At 49.8% G+C, this 19821-nt stretch overlaps 1 protein-coding gene across 2 annotated transcripts; it reads left to right on the forward strand.

Moving 5' to 3' along the window:
• Positions 1 to 3165: 3165 nt before the first annotated feature.
• Positions 3166 to 18314, forward strand: RPAP1 (RNA polymerase II associated protein 1). Of its 2 annotated transcripts, none has more exons than XM_019725444.2 (25): positions 3166 to 3377; positions 4155 to 4411; positions 4685 to 4833; positions 5117 to 5206; positions 5677 to 5797; positions 6389 to 6610; positions 7425 to 7604; positions 8630 to 8745; positions 9016 to 9114; positions 9938 to 10039; positions 10251 to 10418; positions 10670 to 10843; positions 10974 to 11108; positions 11201 to 11371; positions 11903 to 12060; positions 12497 to 12655; positions 12797 to 12998; positions 13441 to 13550; positions 13807 to 14002; positions 14212 to 14364; positions 14587 to 14729; positions 15404 to 16160; positions 17291 to 17467; positions 17616 to 17675; positions 17782 to 18314. In XM_019725444.2, exons 2-25 carry the CDS (start codon positions 4231 to 4233, stop codon positions 17929 to 17931), a joined length of 4173 nt encoding a protein of 1390 aa, XP_019581003.2. In that variant the 5' UTR covers positions 3166 to 3377; positions 4155 to 4230; the 3' UTR covers positions 17932 to 18314. The 2 variants fall into 2 exon arrangements, with proteins under 2 accessions (XP_019581003.2, XP_019581004.2); XM_019725445.2 differs by lacking the exon at positions 3166 to 3377 and adding an exon at positions 3501 to 3709.
• The last annotated feature ends 1507 nt before the right edge of the window (positions 18315 to 19821 follow it).

The following is a 19821-nucleotide window of genomic DNA, read 5'->3' on the forward strand; positions in this document are numbered from 1 at the left end:
GAGTATGGGAGAGATAACTAACTATAGATTTGGAGCAGGAAATATACAAAATGAGCTTGGATCATCTTACAGTGCCAAAAAGGAAGTGGTCAAAAATTAAAACCTAGGGCCGGCCCAGTGGCTCAGGCGGTTAGAGCTCCATGCTCCTAACTCCAAAGGCTGCCGGATCGATTCCCACATGGGCCAGTGGGCTCTCAACCACAAGGTTGCCAGTTCGATTCCTCGACTCCTGCAAGGGATGGTGGGCAGCACCCCCTGCAACTAAGATTGAACATGGCACCTTGAGCTGAGCTGCCGCTGAGCTCCCAGATGGCTCAGTTGGTTGGAGCGCATCCTCTCAACCACAAGGTTGCCGGTTCGACTCCCACAAGGGATGGTGGGCTGTGCCCCCTGCAACTAGCAACGGCAACTGGACCTGGAGCTGAGCTGCGCCCTCCACAACTAAGACTGAAAGAACAACAACTTGAAGCTGAACAGCACCCTCCACAACTGAGATTGAAAAGACAACAACTTGACTTGGACAAAAAGGCCTGGAAGTACACAGTGTTCCCCAATAAAGTCCTGTTCCCCTTCCCCAATAAAATAAAAAAATAAAAAATAAAAACCCAAACACACACACACACACACACACACACAATGATGAGGTATATCAAAGGGTATATCAAAAGATATATAAAAATATAGGGAGCATAGATAAATCTCCCATGCAGAAAAATTACAAATAACTTATGTAGATACTTCACTCTCAAGGAGAAGGAGCACAACTCCACGCTCCACTGTGGGCTGTGCAAAGTGACTGCTTTCCAAAGAAGGCAGGATGGAAACAGGGTAAAAAGTAACTTTACAGTGGGAAGATCTGACAAACATTTCCTCAGCCAGGTGATTAAATTTAACACCAACAGCGATAATTCATGTTGATTGTAGCTACCCTTGATATGATGTGATAAAAATGGCATTTTAGGTCTGTGATCTTCCTCTCAAAAACCCATAACCCCAGTCTAATCATGAGAAAAACATCAGATAAATCCCAGTTGAGGGACATTCTACAAAATACCCTACTGGTACTACTCTAAACTGTCCAACTCATCAAAAACCAAAGGCTGTCACACAAACAAAACTGTCACAGCCAGGAAGAGCCTAAGGAGAGACATGACAACTAAATATAAAGTGGTATCCTTGATGGAACAGAAAAAGGACATTAGGGAAAAGTTGGGGATATCTGAATGAAAGATGGACTTTAGTTAGTAATAATGTGTCAATATTGGTTCATTAATTCTAAAAAAAAAAAGTAAAATATTAATGTTAGATGTTAATAACAGGAAACTATGTTTAGGATAAATGGAAACTATTTGGAATTTTTCAGTAAATCTAAAACTATTCTAAAATAAAGTTTACTTAAAAGAAACACATTCATACCCAATAAATTTTTTAAAAATCCTTAGTATCCTATTACACCCAGTTTGTGTTTAGTTTTCCCTAACAGTCTCAAGAAATGTCTTTTTACAGTAGGTTTATTTGAATCAGGATACAAACAAGGACCACATATTTAATTAATAATCTCTTATAGACTTTTAAATCTATAAGAGGTCCTCCTTCTCTCTTGGACATGAAATTTATAGAAGAAACTGGGTCATTTATAGAATTACCCACAATCTGGATTTGGTTAATTGTATCCCTGTGCTATCATTCAACACATTCTTCTACCACCCATATTTCCTGAAGATGGGTAGTTAGATCTAGAAGCTTGGCTAGATTCAGGTTCAATTTTTCGGCATGAAGCCTTCTGAGGAAGTGTTTTGTACTCCAATCGTTATCAATCAGGAGGCACATTATGTCCAATGCTCCCACTTTTAGTGATGTTAAGATTCATCAGTAGGTTTATAAGTTGGCAACTGATCCATCCATATAAAGTCCTCAACAACTTTTCACCTAATAGTTTTATCAGTCATTGATGATCCATTGCCTGGAGTGATTATATCATTACTGGTTGCAAACAATGATTTTCTTTCTTTTTTTTTTTTCCTTTTTAATAATTTATTTTGAAAGCAGTAATTCACTTAAAAAAATTTTTTTTTCAACTTTTACTTATTTTATTTTAAGTGTGTTTTTCCAGGACCCATCAGCTCCAAGTCAAGTAGTTGTTTCAATCTAGTTGTGGAGGGCACAGCTCACACTGGCCCATACAGGGATCGAACCTGCAACCCTGGTGTTACAAGCATCGCACTCTAACCAAGTGAGCTAAACAGCCACCCCTTCAAACAATGATTTTCTATTATTCTTCCTGCATTTTTGGCTCTAGTTCCCCTCCCTTACTTCCCATAACTTCTGACTAGGTACAGTACTATTTTGGACCCTGAGGTTGGCTAAATTCTAGTAGCTGAAATTTACCGCTGCAGTTGAGAGCTTAAGAGCTAAAGAAAGATTCTATAGAATACCTGGAAACTTATTGGAAATGCAAATTCTTGGGTCCTGTTCCAGACCCACTGAATCAGAAATTCTGAGGGTGAGACTCAGCAATCTGTTTTAACCAGCGCTCCAGGTAACTGATGCCGGCTAAAGCTTGAAAACCACTGGACTATTATTGGCTGCCCTAAGTCAGCCTTCAACCAAGCAATGATTTGCTAAGGTCCTCTGTGCACGGCAATATGCTGGGTGCTGAGCATTACGAATGCAAAAAAGGCCTGGTGCCCCCAAGGAGCTCACAGTCTATTCAAGGGAGCAGGATATATGCTTGTGAAAAGGTAACTAGTGATAGTTGATAGTCGGTAGTGCATTCCCAACATGCCACACAAGTTTTACAAGTGGAAAATTCCAAGGAAAGTTCAGTGAGTTGGCCGGGTTGGCCAAGGTTTTAGAGTTGACTCCAGTTAGGCCTTAAAAGAGAAAAACTTTGGGGGTAGGGGTGAAGGGAAAAGAGGGAGGATTTCCAATAAGGGACACTAGCATGAACAAAGGCAGGAGGATCACCTTGTGAGCAGTGAGGCTGCTTTCTCCTCTCTTCTCACCACTCCCATTTTTCAGCTTGGGTTCTGGGGTGTAGGTTATGGTTATCAGGGCTGGTGAGTGCAGAGAAGCGGCTGAGGAACCCTGTGCCTCCGTTGCAGGTGTTGTTTGTGTAGAAGGGCCTGTGCCCGCTGTACGTCCGAAGGATGAGTGTTCTGAGCGTCGGCGTCGAACTCACGTGCTGGGTAGGACCCTGAAAACTGAGTATCTGGGAGCTCACGGGTCCACAACACAAAACCAACATGACCCAGAACGGGCGGAGCCAAGCCGGGGAAAGGCGGGACCAGGCGGCGGGGCGGAAACTCAAGTGCGGCGGCGGCGGAAACACGGCCCTTGCGGGGCAAGATGGCGGCGCCCAGGTGGTCCTAGAGCAAGTAGGTGGCTGGGCTGGAGAGAAGGATTTCAGGGGATCCCGGGGGAGGGCTCTGCTATAGGGTATCTAGTTCCTTTATCGGAGCCTACCCGAGTGTGTTTGCATTGCACAGAAGCGGCCGCGGGCCCCTGGGGTACGGAGATCCCGGGGACGGCCCTCCATCCGCGGGCAGCGTAAACTGAGACGCGATGATTTCTCTTTGCTGACGCGGTTAGTGCCGGAGCGCGCTCGACCACAAAGCCCTACGGGCAATTGTAGGGCCCGGCCGTGCACAACTATTGAACTTCTTTGATGAAATTTATCCTTATGTATTTTATTCTTTTTGATGCTGTTGTAAGTAGAATTGTTTTCTCAATTTCATTTTCTGATCGTAGTTTACTAGTATATAGAAATGCAAATGATTTTTATATATCGATGTTTTACAGCCCAAGGTTTTTTAATAATTCAATACTTTTAGGCCAGGCATGTTCTCTACAGTTTGATACAGAATCACCATCCCCTGGTATGACACATTTATCTGCCAGGCTCCCGATGGCATTTTCCTTAGTTTCCCTATCATTGTTCCTGAGAGTTTTTATCATTCACGGGTGGTAAACGACTTAAGTTGGCAGTAAATATTGTTGCTAGACTGATGACATCAGCGAGGGCTAAATAGGGAGGGAATGGCAAAAGGTATGAATTAGGAAAATTGAACCCAAGGAAAAAGAGTCTTATTTGATACACAATAAAGAGAACCAGGGTTCAGTTAAAGAGGGCCGATCTTCTTCATTGCTTTTAGGGGTGAATGAGAGGGAGTCCCCACACCGAAGCAGTGCTGGAAAGAGTCACACTGGAGAAGCAGCTGGAGTGTCAAGATGCTGTCCAGACCAAAGCCAGGGGAGTCTGAGGTGGACCTGCTGCGATTCCAGAGTCAATTTCTCGCAGCTGGTGCAGCCCCAGCAGTACAATTGGTGAAGAAAGGGAGTAGGAGAGGTGGCGATGCTGACCTGGACCAGTCTCCCCTGGAGGATCATCGGGATGTGGTGATGCTGGACAGTGAGTGGCTGTGGGTTTGAGGCTGAGAAGGAGAGAGGATACAGCTTCAGCGTCCCCTCTCCCTTCTGGATTCTGCCCTACCATTAGTTCAGACACTGCATAGCCTCTGTTGCTGCAGCCTCATTTTACATAAGAAGAAGTGAGGCTCAAAGAGGTTAAAAGATCTTGCCCAAAGTGACACGGCTTGATCCAGGGCCCCATAGCAGCTGCCTTTCTTTCTTTGGCTTTCCCCGAGCCCTCAGATTCTTCTTGGGTTTTTTTTTTCTTTCTCAGATCTTCCAGATTTGCCCCCAGCTTTGGTTCCTGCTCCCCCAAAAAGAGCCAGGCCCAGCCCTGGCCAGCCCCTGGCTGAACATGAGGACCCCGAAGAGAGACTGAACAGACATGATCAGCACATCACTGCTGTCTTGACTAAGATTATTGTGCGTCTCAACCTGGCTGAGTGGGACAAGGCATCCTAGGGCAGCAAAGGATATTGGGTGGAGGTGGTGAGCCTTATGAGTAAAGGGTGATTCAGAAAAGTGGGACTTTATCCCCCTACAATCAGGTTGGGGGCTGGTTTAGAATCACTGTTGCCCTCAAGAGCAAGGTGGGTTCCTTACTCCCTAGAGTAAGTTTCTAGTCATACAGAACTGGGGCTAGTGGGATAGGCTCCATCCTGGGAAAATCTCTACATCGTCACTACTTTGTGCTTTGTTGCTGCAGGAACGAGATACAAGTTCAGTGGCTGTGAATCTGCCTGTGCCCAGTGGCGTTGCATTCCCTCCTGTATTCCATCGCTCACAGGGGAGACAGGTAGGCAGGGGTAACCTTAGCTTGCCCTTTGGGTACAGTCAGGTGAGCTTCATAGTGCATCTTCCCCAGGTAGGTAATCTTAATAATGGTATGCAATTCTATTAAGGTAGCACTATACTAAAGCACTTCGTATGCATTACTTCAGTTAATCCTCATAATAACCATGAAAGGTAGGTATCGTTATCCCCATTTTTTAGATGAGGAAACTGGATCTCCCAAAAGATAAATAACTTTTCCAACACTACATATCTACTATATGGAAGAGCTAGCTGGAAATCCAACCCAAATCTATCAGACTTCAAGACCTGTGCTTCTATAGTACCCTGCTTTTTCTGAGGACTAGGGTTGTGACCTTTGGAGATTAAGGAAGTCCCTTTTATCTTTTTGTTCCAGTGACCTTGGTATAAAGAGGTTGAGAAAAGAATGAGGTAATGAGTATCAATCACCTGGGTTTTCTTTTTGCCCCATAGAGGAAGCCAGCAACATCTGGTAAGAAAAGCATCTTTGCCCAGGAAATTGCAGCAAGGAGAGTGTCTGAAGCCAGAGTCCCACCTATTAAAGAAGTTGTGTCTAGCCTGGACCCACCAGAGGGTGAGCTGGAGTTGAAGAGGCATAGACTTGGCCTTTTTGTGATACATGATCAAAGAGTCATCTTTGGATATACGTATTCCCTGCCTCAAATATAAAGTGCAATTGAACCATCCACAGAGAAAGCTGTCCTATACCCCCGCTTAGAGTATTGCATATGGGTGGCTTGGGTCCATATCTGGGTCTTGGGTGCAGGGAGAGGGCAGGCCATTACTCAACCCTAGGAGAAAGGAAGGGGATAGAAATGTCTGGCAGAGACTGTAAACTAAGATGGAAGCCAGGATTCTTTTAATGATACAAATTACTAGCAGAATAGCTGGGCGCAGGTCCTGGAGGCAGACAGCTGCCTGAACATCTAAGAGAAGAGTTAGAAAAGATATTTCTAAGGGAAACCTTCTCATATAAGCCCAAGGGAAAGAATGAATAGAGAGGTCACCACCCCAACCCAACTTGTTTGGAAGGAGGGGTTCCTCCACTCTGTGCCTGGGAAAGCTTTGGGGCTTCCATCTGTCTCCAGGGCTAATGGGATTGGAGAAGAGGGCCAGAAAGCCCAGTTCATATGAAGTAATGAAACTAATCATATACTTCTTTCAGGTTCTGTGGCCTGTGAGTCATTCATACCTAGGGAGCAGGACTGCCAGCTTCCGTCGGGCAACCACAGCTTCCAGGGACCCCATCTGGTCACAGGGAAGGGGCTCACGGGCCAGGAGGCTGAGCAGGAAGTCCAGACTATCCATGAAGAGAACATAGCAAGACTGCAAGCCATGACTCCTGAGGAGATCCAGCAGGAACAGCAGCGGTTGCTGGCTCAGCTTGGTATGGGTACCTGGCTTTCCTACTGAAACCAGGCTGGGAAAGGACTGCCACTTATTGAGGAAGGCTTAGTGAGTGTCAGGCATTGTGCTGAGTACTTTAATGCATTATTTCATTCTGTCCCCAAACTGTTGCTGTGAGGCAGCTGGTACTAACCTCATTTACTTAGGAAAAAAAACTGAGGCACAGAAATTTAAGAAATTCTCCCCCAAGTCACACAGCTGGGAAGGACCCTGGGTGAGATGTAAACCCAGGTCTGTGTCGTCAACCAAGCCCTGCTCTTAACCACTCTGCTGTGTGTACTGTGCTACCCTAGTGTGATAGGCACTGTTAGAGCTGTTCTCTAGTGCGGCTGCACTGGACTGGACTGACGCTCTGCCATACTGCACCTCCTTCCTCACTTGTTCCCCAAAACTAGCACCAAGTCTATCTTGTTCCAAACTATATATCTAGTACCTACATAGAGCACAGCATGTATATTTGGTTTTTAGTGAATATTTGTGCATAAATCAAACAGCTAAGTGCCTTCTTTTTCACCCTAGTCAACATTCATTCATTTATTCCATAGCCACTTACTTTGGGCCTCTAACCTGGAGTCAAGCGCAGGGATGAGCATAAACCTGGGCCAGGGAACTGGGAAGGGTGGGTAAGCAGGTCATTGAGGCCCCAAGAGAGCTCAGGGGGCTCAGTTCAGGGCTGGAAAGTGGCTTGTCTTGGCCTTGGCACCCATAGGCAGGCTGTATGCAGCAGGTTTCAGGTCTAGAGGAAGCTGGGGGGGATCTGCTCTCACCCACTTTCCCCTCCCCCTCTCCTCTAGATCCCAGCTTGGTTGCCTTCTTGAGGTCTCGCAGCCACACCCCTGAGCAAGCAGAAGAAAAGGCCACCGAGGAGCTGAGGCCAGGAGGACCCTTTGCTGAGCTTGTTGGAGAGGAGCCCGTTATGCCAACTTCTGCCAATGAGTCCAGGCAGGAAGATGAGCTGGAGCCAGGAGTGCCAGGTTTGGAGGAGGGGCTACATCTTTTGGGGAATAAAAGTAGAGGAAAGTATTCCTTCTCCTAGGCCTGGCAGAGGAGAAAGGAATATCTTCCCTGTCCTTGGACATCAAACGTTAATCCTCATTACTGCCTTGAAATCAGTCTTCATTTGCTGATATGTATGTTCTTCTTGTACGTGCTTCCTGTTTTTTTGTCCTGTTACTGCTCCTCCTCTCCCTTCCCTGGTAAGAGGCAGGCAGCAGTATGTGATAGCTAAAGAGCCCCCTCCCCCTGCAGACTATTTCCCGGCTGCTTTTGCAATGGCTGTCCCAGCAGTGGATCCATCCATCCCACAGTTTTCTGCCTCTGCTGTCAGTGTTGGGGGAAGATGGCAGGTCCAGGGTGATGGGAGAAGAGTCTGACGCAGGTCTTCTGAATATGCCAGACCTGATGCAGAGAGGCTAGTGGGAGCACTCATTTCCTAGGAACTTGATTATTTTATTAGTGATTAGCAAAAGCAGAAATTGAATTACGAGAGCCAGGAACCTCCTGCCCCTGAGTAAGCTCCAGGCCAGCTGAGCAGGTTGGGTGGGGGTTGGGGTGCGGAAGCAAGAGGACGTTGTGGATCTTGCCCGGCTGAAGCAGTATAGCTGCCCCCTCATTGTCCCTGCTCCCCTCCTCCTCTAGGAGGTTGGCGCTGGGCAGTGGAAAACTGTTTTCCCTGATATATGTGATCCTTCCTTCCTCCTCTGTTCCCTCTCTTCTCTTCCTTACCTCTTCCTCTTCCTCTTCCCCCTCCCAACTAATCCTGGGTTGTCAGAAAGGGGTTAGAGCCCAGGGGCTGGGTGCCTTCTGCCATATCTGAGACATTCACCCAGTTCTTAGGAGCTCCAGCCCCTGGGTCATACCATTTAGCCATAGCTGAAGGCAGAAGCTGCCAGACCCTTGGGCAGAGGTAGATGTGGCAGCTTCTGGGTGATGGCTAGGACCCCAATGGATCGGTGAGCTGAGCCCCTTATGGAGTACTACTCCCCTTGCATCTCCCCAGTTCCGGCACTTCCGGTGGCCCCCCACAAAGAATGGCTGCACATGGACACTGTTGAGCTGGAGAAGCTCCACTGGACCCAGGACCTGCCCCCACTCCGACGGCAGCAGACACAGGAGGTAAGGAGGGCCCACTGGCCTACACGGGATGGAGCAGGTGGGAGTGGGACTGTGGCTCTTGTACCCAGAACTCAGGCCTTTTTCTTCCCCCGAGCTTGAGAAACATTTCTCCTTTGCGCTCCCCTTCCTGGCACCATGGGCTAGAGGAGCCCCATTTCTAGTCAGAGGTGGAGTCAGGACCTGCATCCTGAGAGGCCTGGGACTAAAGGTGGAGTGGGTGTGGGGAAGTTGCTGCTGCCCAGCCCATAGTCCTCTTTCTCTTCCCATCAGAGGATGCAGGCCCGATTCAGCCTTCAGGGAGAACTGCTGGCCCCCGATGTGGACCTACCCACCCATTTGGGACTGCACCACCATGGAGAGGAGGCAGAGGTGAGGCATGGGGCCCAGGAAGACTGGGTAGCTTTTTAAAACCATGTGGGAAAGGCACTCTGGTCAGGTACCGCAGACCTCCTTTGTGCCCTGTTCCAGTTCATGCCCTTGTTGTCTAGTCAGGTTCTTAGGCTTGAAATCTTTCTCCTCGTTCCCTTACTTTCTAGTCAGTTGCCAGAACTTGCCAGTTCTATCTTACCTCCTAGATAAAAGCCTTGCTCTCTCTTGTCTGCTCAATCACCATGTCTTCCACTGTCCACCATGCCATTCCATCCCATCCCTCATGGGGCCGCCATGCTGATTCCAGCTCGGCCATGCCTTGCCTCAGAAAGCTCCCTGGCTCCCCTCTGCTCACAGAATAGCCTTCGCCCTTTAGCCCCACAAGACAGTCCTTCCACAGTCTGTCCCTGCCTCCCTCACTCCTGCCGCACCATTCTGCTGCTCTCCACCCACATGCGTCCTGCACTCAAGGGTCTCCAGGGCTCCGCGCCGGGGAATGCCTTTACCCAATGCTGTAGGCCAGGCCATCGAAGCTCTGCCCACCCACTTTTCCCGGTCCCCCTTCTCTTTCCTTTTCTCTGGTTACAAATTAAATACCAATTACTACCTTTCTCCCATTTTGCCTTATGTCACGGTTACTTGTTTGCATATCTTACTTTCTTTACCAGTTTGAGGATCCATGGAGAGCAGAGACAAGAGATATCACTTATCTTTGTCTTCCCCTTGACACCTAACTCAATGCCTGGCCTATAGGAGTTGCTGTGTACTTGTTGGGTGGTGCTGCTGTGTCTTGGCTCTTTCTGACTTCTTGTCCCTGCCCCAGAGAGCAGGGTACTCCCTACAGGAGCTGTTCCACCTGACGCGCAGCCAAGTGTCCCAGCAGAGAGTACTTGCACTGCATGTGTTGGCCCAGGTCATTGGCAGGGTGAGTGGACTGCTGGTTTGCTACCCCACACCTCACCTCTCAACCTCAGACTTTCTCACCTCCTGCCCTTTTCACTCTGGCTCGCTAGCCCATACATCAACTGTCATCAGACTGGGAATGGGACAAACCCAGGGTCATATGTGGGCATGTAAAGGGTTTAGGACAAAGACTGTAACTTCCTCCTGCAAGGTTTTATCCTCCTGCCTCCCAGGCCCAGGCTGGTGAATTTGGGGACCGGCTAGTGGGCAGTGTCTTGCGCCTCCTTTTGGATGCTGGTTTCCTCTTCCTGCTGCGCTTCTCCCTGGATGACAGAGTGGATGGGGTCATTGCAGCTGCTGTCCAGGCTCTTCGGGCTCTGCTGGTGGCTCCTGGAGATGAGGTACAACAGGGACAGGAATGGGGCTTTGAGGCATCAGGGTCCCGACTTCTGCTGCTGGGCATGCCCTCATTGTGAAGGCTTTGCCAGGCAGAGCAGAGAATGGGATGGCAGAGCCACCCTCTTCTCCTAAAGGCTCCAAAGCCCAGAGCCCTGCCTTTCTGTTCCTTGTGGGTAGTTCTGCTCTCTTCTCCTGGACCCATTTCTTGGCCTGACCCTTTCTTCTTCCCACCCGATTCTTCTTCCTCTGGCAGGAGCTCCTTGACAGCACCTTCTCCTGGTACCATGGAGCGTTGGTATTCCCTCTGATGCCCAGCCAGGAGGACAAGGATGAGGATGAAGAGCCCCCAGCAGAAAAGGCAAAAAGGAAGAGCCCTGAGGAAGAAAACCGGCCTCCATCTGACTTGGCCCGATATGATGTCATCAAGGTACAGCTTCTGGGACAGCTGCACCTGTCCCATGACCTCAAGGGCAAGCACGTGTTGGGCAAGAGGGGTCATTCATCAAGGCCTGGGGCCCAGCTGCATTTGGCAGTGGGTTTATCTCTCTGGTCCCCAGGGGCTTCTGGCCACTAACCTGCTGCCTCGGCTGCGCTACGTTCTGGAGGTGACCTGCCCAGGACCTTCTGTAGTCCTGGATATCCTGGCCGTGCTCGTTCGCCTGGCCCGGCATTCCCTGGAATCAGCCACAAGGGTGAGAAAGAAGAGGGAACGGGCAGAAAGCCTAGCTGGGCCTGGTCCTGGCCCTCCCCCTCCCTACCTCCCTTTCTTCCTGCCCCCCCACAGGTCCTAGAGTGCCCTCGGCTTTTGGAGACCATCGTTCGAGAGTTCCTGCCCACCAGCTGGTCCCCTGTGGGAGTGGGGCCTACCCCCAGTCTACACAAAGTGCCCTGTGCTGCTGCCATGAAATTACTTCGTGTCCTGGCCTCGGCTGGTAGGAATATTGCTGCCCGGCTGGTGAGCAGGACGCAGGGCAAGGGGCGGTGGGGAGAGGTGGCGGGGGGGGGAAGGGCTGCTGAGACAGTGCTGGGCTGAGGGCTAAGCCTGGCCGCTGGACTCTGGGTGGCCCACTCATGACATCTTCCTCTTTGTCTCTGATCCAATTGCTTAGAAACGCAACAAAAACCACCAGTCAGGAACCTAGTCACCTGGAGCCTAGTGTATCCTGTAGGCATACTCTGGTCTTGTTATGAGGGCTCCCTGCTCCCTGGACCCAGACCAGACGAGCATATACAGATGGGCATCCATCACCCGTAGCCCAGTAGCCCTAGAAAAGGTGCCCAGCAAGTGCTCGCTAAAAAGGAGAGGAGGGGGGAGGGAGGGAGAGAGATAGATGGGGTAGTTTTCCCCTAGTGCAGGGCTCTGACCCTGTGACACCAGAGGAGCATGGAATATGGCTGAGTTGAGCCAATCTCTATAGTGAGAGGACTTCAGGCTACTTGTGACTCCCAGCTGACCTTGATCCCCAGATTCTCTGTTCACCCTCAGTTGAGCAGCTTTGATCTCCGGAGCCGTCTGTGCCGCTTTATAGCTGAGGTTCCTCAGGAAATGGCCTTGCCCCTGGAGGAAGCTGAAACGCTGAACACTGAGGCCTTCCGTCTATGGGCTGTGGCCGCCTCCTATGGCCAGGGAGGTGACCTTTACAGGTGAGGGGAGATGGCATAGGCTCCCTGGCAGACCCATCCAGTTCTGCACTCTGGCCTAACCTAATGACTCAGCTTCGCTCAAGGTTTCAAGCTTGGAGGGAGACTGAGAATGAGGAAGAGGGGATTGTGGGAGTGATTAAGAGGGCATGAAGGTCAGAACCAGCCAGGGGAGAGTGGAACAGAGCTGGGTTAGCCACATTCTGTGCACAGCAGCACTGGTATAAATCTGATTTAAATTCCCTGTTGGGAAGCCTTGCAGGGCTAACTCCTTCCCTCAGCCCCCAGCCTTCCTTTCCTCTTGAAGCCTGCCAGCAGTACCCAGCCCTGGGGCTTCTCCCTTCTCATCCTCCTTCACCAGACTGCAGAGCCCTGGGCTGGGCCTTGCTTTACATTTCCATCTCTCTTCTACACTAAAGGCAGTAATTGTTCTTTCCAGGGAGCTATACCCGGTGCTGATGCGGGCCCTACAGGCCGTGCCAAAGGAGCTCAGCACCCACCCCTGTCAGCCCCTGGCCATGCAGCGGATAGCCTCACTACTTACTGTCCTCACGCAGCTGACCCTGGCAGCTGGCAGCACTGCCCCCAAGCCCAGCAGGTAGGTAATAGCCCTAAGTTGCTGGCAGGGCCCTCCTACCAGGAGCTCCAAGACCGGCAGGAGATCTCCCCGCTAGGGAGACCTTAGAGGGCAGTCAAGGCAGCCGGATCCTCACTGTGGTCCCTTTTGGCACCCCTGTAGTGAGTCTGCTGAGGCCAGTCTTTCGGCCACCCCTTCCTTGATCACTTGGACACAGGTGTCTGGGCTCCAGCCTCTCGTGGAGCCATGTCTAAGACAGACCTTGGAGCTGCTGCCCAGACCTGAGGTGTGGAATGCTCTGGGCCCTGTGCCCACTGCCTGCCTGCTCTTCCTGGATGCCTACTACCAGGCCTGGAGCCAGCAGGTGAGTGATGCCTGCCTGCCTTCCACCGTGCCCTGCTTGTCTTCCCTCCATCCTGACATTCCACCCTCTTTCTCTCTGTCTCCCCCTCTCCACTCCTACCTCCCCATCCCCACCCTTTCCTTCCCTCTACTTTTTCCCTCCTACCTTTCATTCTCTTTCCACCTCCATACCCAGTAGAACTTCAAAAGAGCCATGTTGGTGGGGACCAGAGAACCTCTAGCAGCAGTTTAGCTTCCTTGGAGCCTTGATGCTCTCAGGACCCCTAGACAGCAAGTGCCAGCGCAACCTCAGGGTCTTCTCTCCTTCCAAAAGGGTCAGAAGGCAGGAGCCTCCAAGCAATGGCTGTTTTGAACCATGGAACTGTGGGCTTGGCCTAGGTCCACAGGGTCTAGGAGAATGGGTGCCCTGTGCTGTCAGCTCAGTGACCCCCTTGGTCCTCCAGCCAGGCTTGTGCCCAGGAGATTGGCTTCAGGACATGGAGCGCCTGTCGGAGGAGCTGTTGCTGCCCCTCCTGAGCCAGCCTACTTTGGGGAGTCTGTGGGCCTCCCTTGGGTATGTATGTATGTATGTATGTATGTATGTGTATAGTTGAGGGAAGAGGCAGTTTCTCTCCTTGTGGTATTCTGGGGTCTAGCTCCTTGGTCCATCCCAGGTGGAAGCCTTCAGCCCAAGGGAAACCTGAATCCCTAGCAGGCAGCAGTGGGGGGCTCTGAGGAAGGTGGGCACTGGTCTGCACAGCCAAGCTCCTGGCTGGTTTAGCCTGGCACGTACCAGGCTATAGCCCTCAGCTTTTCCATTCCGTCTCTAGGCACTGCTCTCCTCTCTGCAACCCGCAGTCCTGCGCTCCGGCCCCCGAAGCTCTCCCTAGCCTCGTGTCACTGGGCTGCACAGGAGGCTGCCCGCTTCTCAGTCTGGCTGGCTCAGCCTCTCCCTTCCCGTTCCTCACTGCCCTCCTCTCTCTTTTTAACACCCTGGCCCGGATCCACAAGGCGCTATGTGGCCAGGTGAGCCCTAGGTACTTGGTTAGGGGCCAGGAAGGGGGCCACGATGGCCAAAGTCAGAAAGAAAGGGGGAGGACGCCCCTTGGGGAAGGGAGGCCTCTTCTACCAGCACCCATTACTCTGAATTTGGCTGGGGAGGGAGCAGCCACCTGGGGACCCCCAGAAGGGATCAAAGTCACCTTCTAGATCTGAAAAAGCTTGCTTTTCCTCAGCTGGCTGCTGTATTGGCTGCCCCAGGACTCCAGAACTACTTCCTCCAGTGTGTGGCTCCTAGGGCTGCCCCGCACCTCACACCCTTCTCTACGTGGGCCCTGCGTCATGAGCACCACCTGCAGTATCTGGCAGTCACCCTGGCGCAGAGAGCGGTGGGTGCCCCCCTCCACTCCCATGCCTGTACCCACTTCCCTCATCCCCCATTATCTCTATCCTGCTCGGATGGAACCTGTGCTGCTGCTGGCAGGCCATGCCCTTCCTGCTTTCTTCCAGGCATGCCCTTCGGCATATATCCCCTTTGCTTATGTCCTCGTCCTCACTTCTCTTTGCTTTGTCCTCTCTCAACCCCCTGACCCCCTGCCTTCTGTCCACAGGCAGCATTCCAGCCAATGCCAGCCACCAGTGCTGCCCTCCTTCATGGCGTGGCCTTGGCCCTGCTGAGCCGGCTGCTGCCTGGAAGCGAGCACCTTGCCCATGAGCTACTGCTGAGCTGTGTGTTCCGGCTGGAGTTCCTCCCGTAAGTCCAGGGTTGGTGGCATCAACTCAGCCTTTTGAGAGGCTGCTATGATTAACAGAACAGCCCTGAATTTGGAGCCAGGAGACCTGGGCTTCATTCTCTTTCTTCCATGGATTACTCTTAACCTGTGTGAGCTTCCATTTCCTCGTTAGTGAAGTGAAGATGAGGATAACCATGCTAGAGAATGATTATGAGACTTCAGTGTGACTGTATAGCTGAAAAATGGTATGTAAACTAGCTATATACATATAATAGCTAACAGAGTGCTCAGTCTGTCTAGTATTCCCTTAAGTATTTGTCCAGATTTTAAGTATTTTTAAAATTTATTTTTCAATTACAGTTGACATATAATATTACATTAATTTCAGGTGTACAACATAGTGATTAGACATCTACATACCCTATAAAGTAATCACCCTAATAAGTAGAGAGGTATTACTGTTATCCCCTTTTTACTCTGAGGAAACTGAGGCACAGAGAAGTTCTGTAAACTTGCACTGAAGCAACCGGCTCTAGTGTCCATCCTCTTAACTGCCACACACACTACATGGAAGGTTATTAGGGGAACGGAAGAGCAGTATTGGACTAGGAACTTGTCAGAAGGCCTGGAGAGCTGGCATGACCTGGGTGCTGTGGTTCCAGCCCTTAATTTTGGCTTTTGGGTTCTGTTGCAGGGAAAGAGCATCAGGGGGGCCAGAGGCAGCCGACTTCTCCGACCGGCTCTCCATAGGGAGCGGCAGGAACTCTGAATGTGGGCGAGGGGCTCTACTGGCTCAGGCCTGCCAGGATCTCCCCAGCATCCGCAGCTGCTACCTGACCCACTGCCCGTTGGCCCAAGCCAGCCTGCTAGCCTCTCAGGCCTTGTACCGAGGGGAGCTACAGCGAGTCCCAGCACTGCTGCTCCCCTTGCCTAAGGAGCCGCTTCTGCCCACAGACTGGCCTTTCCTGCCCTTGATTCGCCTCTACCACCAGGCATCAGAAACCCCCTCGGGGGTCCCTCTAGCTGACACTGTGGGGACAGCCAGGCGGGCCCTGCAGTGGGTGCTAGTCCTGGAGAGCTGGCGTCCCCGGGCCCTCTGGGCTGTGCCTCCTGCTGCCCGCCTAGCACGGCTCATGTGTGTGTTCCTGGTGGACAGTGAACTGTTCCGGGAGACCCCAGTCCAACGTCTGGTGGCCGCCCTCCTGGGCCAGCTCTGTCAGCCTGAGGTCCTGCCAAACCTCAACCTGGATTGCCCACTTCCTGGCCTGACGTCTTTCCCTGACCTCTATGCCAACTTCCTGGAGCATTTTGAGGCTGTCTCTTTTGGGGACCACCTTTTTGGGGCTCTGGTACTCTTTCCCTTGCAGCGTCGGTTCAGCGTCACCTTGCGCCTCACCCTCTTTGGGGAGCACGTGGGAGCCTTGCGGGCTTTGGGCCTGCCTCTGAGCCAGGTACTTTCTCAGCCCAGCACAGCCTACTATGGACCTCCTGTACTGGGCTTTGGGGGCAGTCCTGAGGAGTGGGGAGCTTTGGTGGGCCTCAGGTTCCTTGTCAAGGCACTGAAGGTTGGCTAGAATTTGGATTGTTGAGGAGGAAGGATAGAATGTACCTAGGGGAACCGCATAATCAAAAGCTCAGAGACAGGAATGAGATAGAAGGGTGGGAAGAATCTAGAACAGATTTTAGTTTGAGAACTTGGCTAATAAAGTCTTAGCCTCGAATATCAGGCTAAGGAACTCAATTTATAAGCTGTAAAGAGCTATTTTTTTAACATTTGGTTTTGACATTTTCATTATAACTTCTTCGGTAAGCTTAAAATATAAGTATTTTAATATATAAATACATTTAATATATGTATATAAAATGTAAATGTGTATTTTATATTTGAAAAGTATAAAATATTTTTGAGAATTAAAAAGAACATTACAGTCATCTGCCATCCTATTGTCGAGTGGTGAGCATTTCGATTTTGATTTGTCTTTTTCTAGTCTTTTTTACATGCATATATAATTTTATAAAATTGGAATCACTGCATGTTTTCTTCATTTGACATTACATTTATAAGAAATCAACATTTTTTATTATATAATAATCCATTGTGTGGGTGCACCCCAGTTTATTTTATCAGAACCCCTTGGTGGGCATTAACGTTGTTTCTGTCTTTTTGCTATTTTAAGTAATACTATGATAAACACTATTGGACAACTTTATTTCTCTCGTAATCATTTCTGCATTGAATTAATTTTTTAGAAAGAGAATTACTGGTCCAAAGAACATGAACTTTTGAAAAGTTTGATAATAGAATTGAGCGGTTGAACATGACATTTTGAAAGTTTTCATTTTAAGTAGACTAAACAAGTAGTGATGGCAGTAGAAATTCACAACTGTTTCTCAATTTCACCTGCTTTCCAGTTCTTCGGTCTTTAGCCTTGATCCTTGTGATAAAGAAGGAAGGGTGTCTGTCCAGGACCTGACCTCTGCCCTCATGATTTGATTCATGTGACCATCAACCATCGCCCTGTTTTCCGATGACACACATTCCCACCCTCACCCTGAGCATACCTCATCTTCCCTGTCACAGTTGCCTGTGTCCCTGGAGTGCTACACGGGGCCTCCTGAAGACAACCTAGCCCTCCTTCAGCTCTACTTCCGGGTCCTGGTTACTAGAGCGCTTCGTCCGTGCTGGTGCCCGGTGCTCTATGCCGTGGCTGTGGCTCATGTCAACACCTTCATCTTCTCCCAGGACCCAAAGAGCTCCGTAAGTTACATCCCCATCTCCAAAGGGAGAAAGAGAGCCTGCGATTGAGCTGCCTCTGGGCCAGCTGGAGAGGAAGCGAGGGCCAGGCAGGGCCAGTGGTGGGTACCAGCCCTTGGCCCAGTGCCACCTCTCCCTGTTCTGCCTCTAGGACGAAGTCAAGGCTGCCCGCAGGAGCATGCTACAGAAAACTTGGCTGCTGGCAGATGAGGTAGGATTGGGCACATACTAGAGATGGGAGAATAGAGGGTCTTGGGGGATAGAGATCTCAACAGGATCTCACTACGTACTTCATAAAGTTTCTTCCCTCTTTGCAGGGTCTCCAGCAGCACCTCCTCCACTATAAGCTTCCTAATTCCACTCTCCCAGAAGGCTTTGAACTGTATCCTCAGTTGCCCCCTCTGCGTCAGCAGTACCTCCAGAGACTGACCTCAGGGATACCCCAAAATGGGAAATCAGAGACCTAGTATAGCTGCTACAGATGAAGAGATGGATACGTTCTCCTGGGGTTCACCAACAGATGCCTGGTCAGACCCTTTCTGTCCTAAGGGTGGGCAGGAGACAAAGGAGCAGTAGAAGGCTTGCCTTCCTGAAAGCAGGCTGTTTGAGCTTTTTTGGAGCAGGGTGAGCCCTATCATATCCTGATATCTGGGGCTCAGGATCTGGGACTTCTGAAGGTCTGTGCTGGGAGTGAAGGGTGACTTAGCTATTTATCCCATCTTGGGGACAAGACAAATTAAGTACACCTCCCCTCCACCTCCCTCACACCCCCCCCCCCCCCAGGCTAGGGTATATGAACTCTATAGCTGTGCACCGAAATAAACAAATTTTTTATCTTCTGAGAATCTGATTTGGACTGATTTCAGATGTGTTGATTCAGGATTGGTATCAAGAATTGGGTTATCTCAGGGGAGTGATGTGAGAGAGATGGGGAATTATGAGTGGGAGGTGAAAACAGTCCGGATCTGGGAACAACAAAAATGTGGGTCCCAGTTCTGGAGTGGAGCCAGGCCAGGGCAATGCTCTTGGGAACAGGCACTTGTGGAAGGATGCTCAGCAGGCTCCTTGAAGTGTAGGTGTTCTTAATGAGGTCCTTGTTTCCTATGGTCCCTTATTCCCGTCAGCTGCTACCCTGAGACATGAAGAAGCCATAAATCAGACTGGTACAGTAGCTGTTTCTTATTGTTTTGGCTGCTATAACATGCCATAGACTGGGTGGCTTATAAACAACAGGAATTTATTTCTCACAGTTCTGGAAGCCGGAACGCCTAAGATCAAGGTGCTGGCAGATTTGGTGACTGGAGAGGTCCCACTTCCTGATTCAGAGACAGCCCTCACATGGCAGAGGGGACAAGGGAGCTCTCTGGGGCCTCCTTTTATAAGGCACACTCATTCCGTTCCACCCGTAAGGGTGGCCTAATCATTTCCCAAAGGCCCCAACTCTACCATCACAATAGGGATTAGGTTTCAACATATGAATCTGTGGGGCACACAACCATTCAGTTTATAGCGCTGTCCTACAACACCCCTTCCACTGTGGACCTTATTGGTGGTGGACAAAGCCTGGGGAGGAGTAGCTCAAAGCATAAACTGGTTATTGGTTCATCTCTTTCTTTTGGTAGAGTTTCTAACACTTAAGATGTCTTTACAGTGTCATTTGTTCTGTGGAATTACTACTTACTGTGTTTACAGGTCATCAGAGTGTGGTATGCCCTGTCAGTAGGTAGAGAGAACGCACTCCCCATAAGTGGAGCTGCTGAACACAGAATTGTACAATAGGTTTTATTAAGCAACTATTGTCTCTGCAAACACCCATAGTTCTCAAACTTATGAGACAAAAATCACCTGGGTAATGAGTTAAACCAGATTGCTGGTCCCTACAGCAGTATTTCTGATTCAGTAGGTCTAGGGGAAAACCCAAGAAATCGCATTTCTAACAACTTTTAGGTGATGCTGATGCTCCTTTTGGCTCAGTCACACTTGAGAACCATTCGCTTACAGGGACCTTGCAAAGTAAATTCTGTGAGCTCATAGCAGAATGTCTACAGCGTTAAATAAGGCATGGGTACCACAGTTTTTACAAAATTACTGTTGTGTCTACATCTAGCAGTATATAATCAGAGACCAAGTAGCTAACTACTATACCTTCTTTTTTCCCAGTGTTTTATATTAAGCATAGGCTCCACCCATTAAAATTAGTATTTTGAGCAAAAGAGTGAGGAAGACAAAACCATCTGAAAGTAAAATGACTCTCAGTTGTAGGGTGCCTTGCAGTTTACAGAGCAATTTCCCTCCCTATGATTTTATAGGTGGTGGGGAAACTATCTTTGGACAGTTGTGACCTGTGCACCATTGCC

Source organism: Rhinolophus sinicus, linkage group LG03 (genome assembly GCF_036562045.2).
Source record: "Rhinolophus sinicus isolate RSC01 linkage group LG03, ASM3656204v1, whole genome shotgun sequence".
NCBI classification, from domain to species: Eukaryota; Metazoa; Chordata; class Mammalia; order Chiroptera; family Rhinolophidae; genus Rhinolophus; species Rhinolophus sinicus.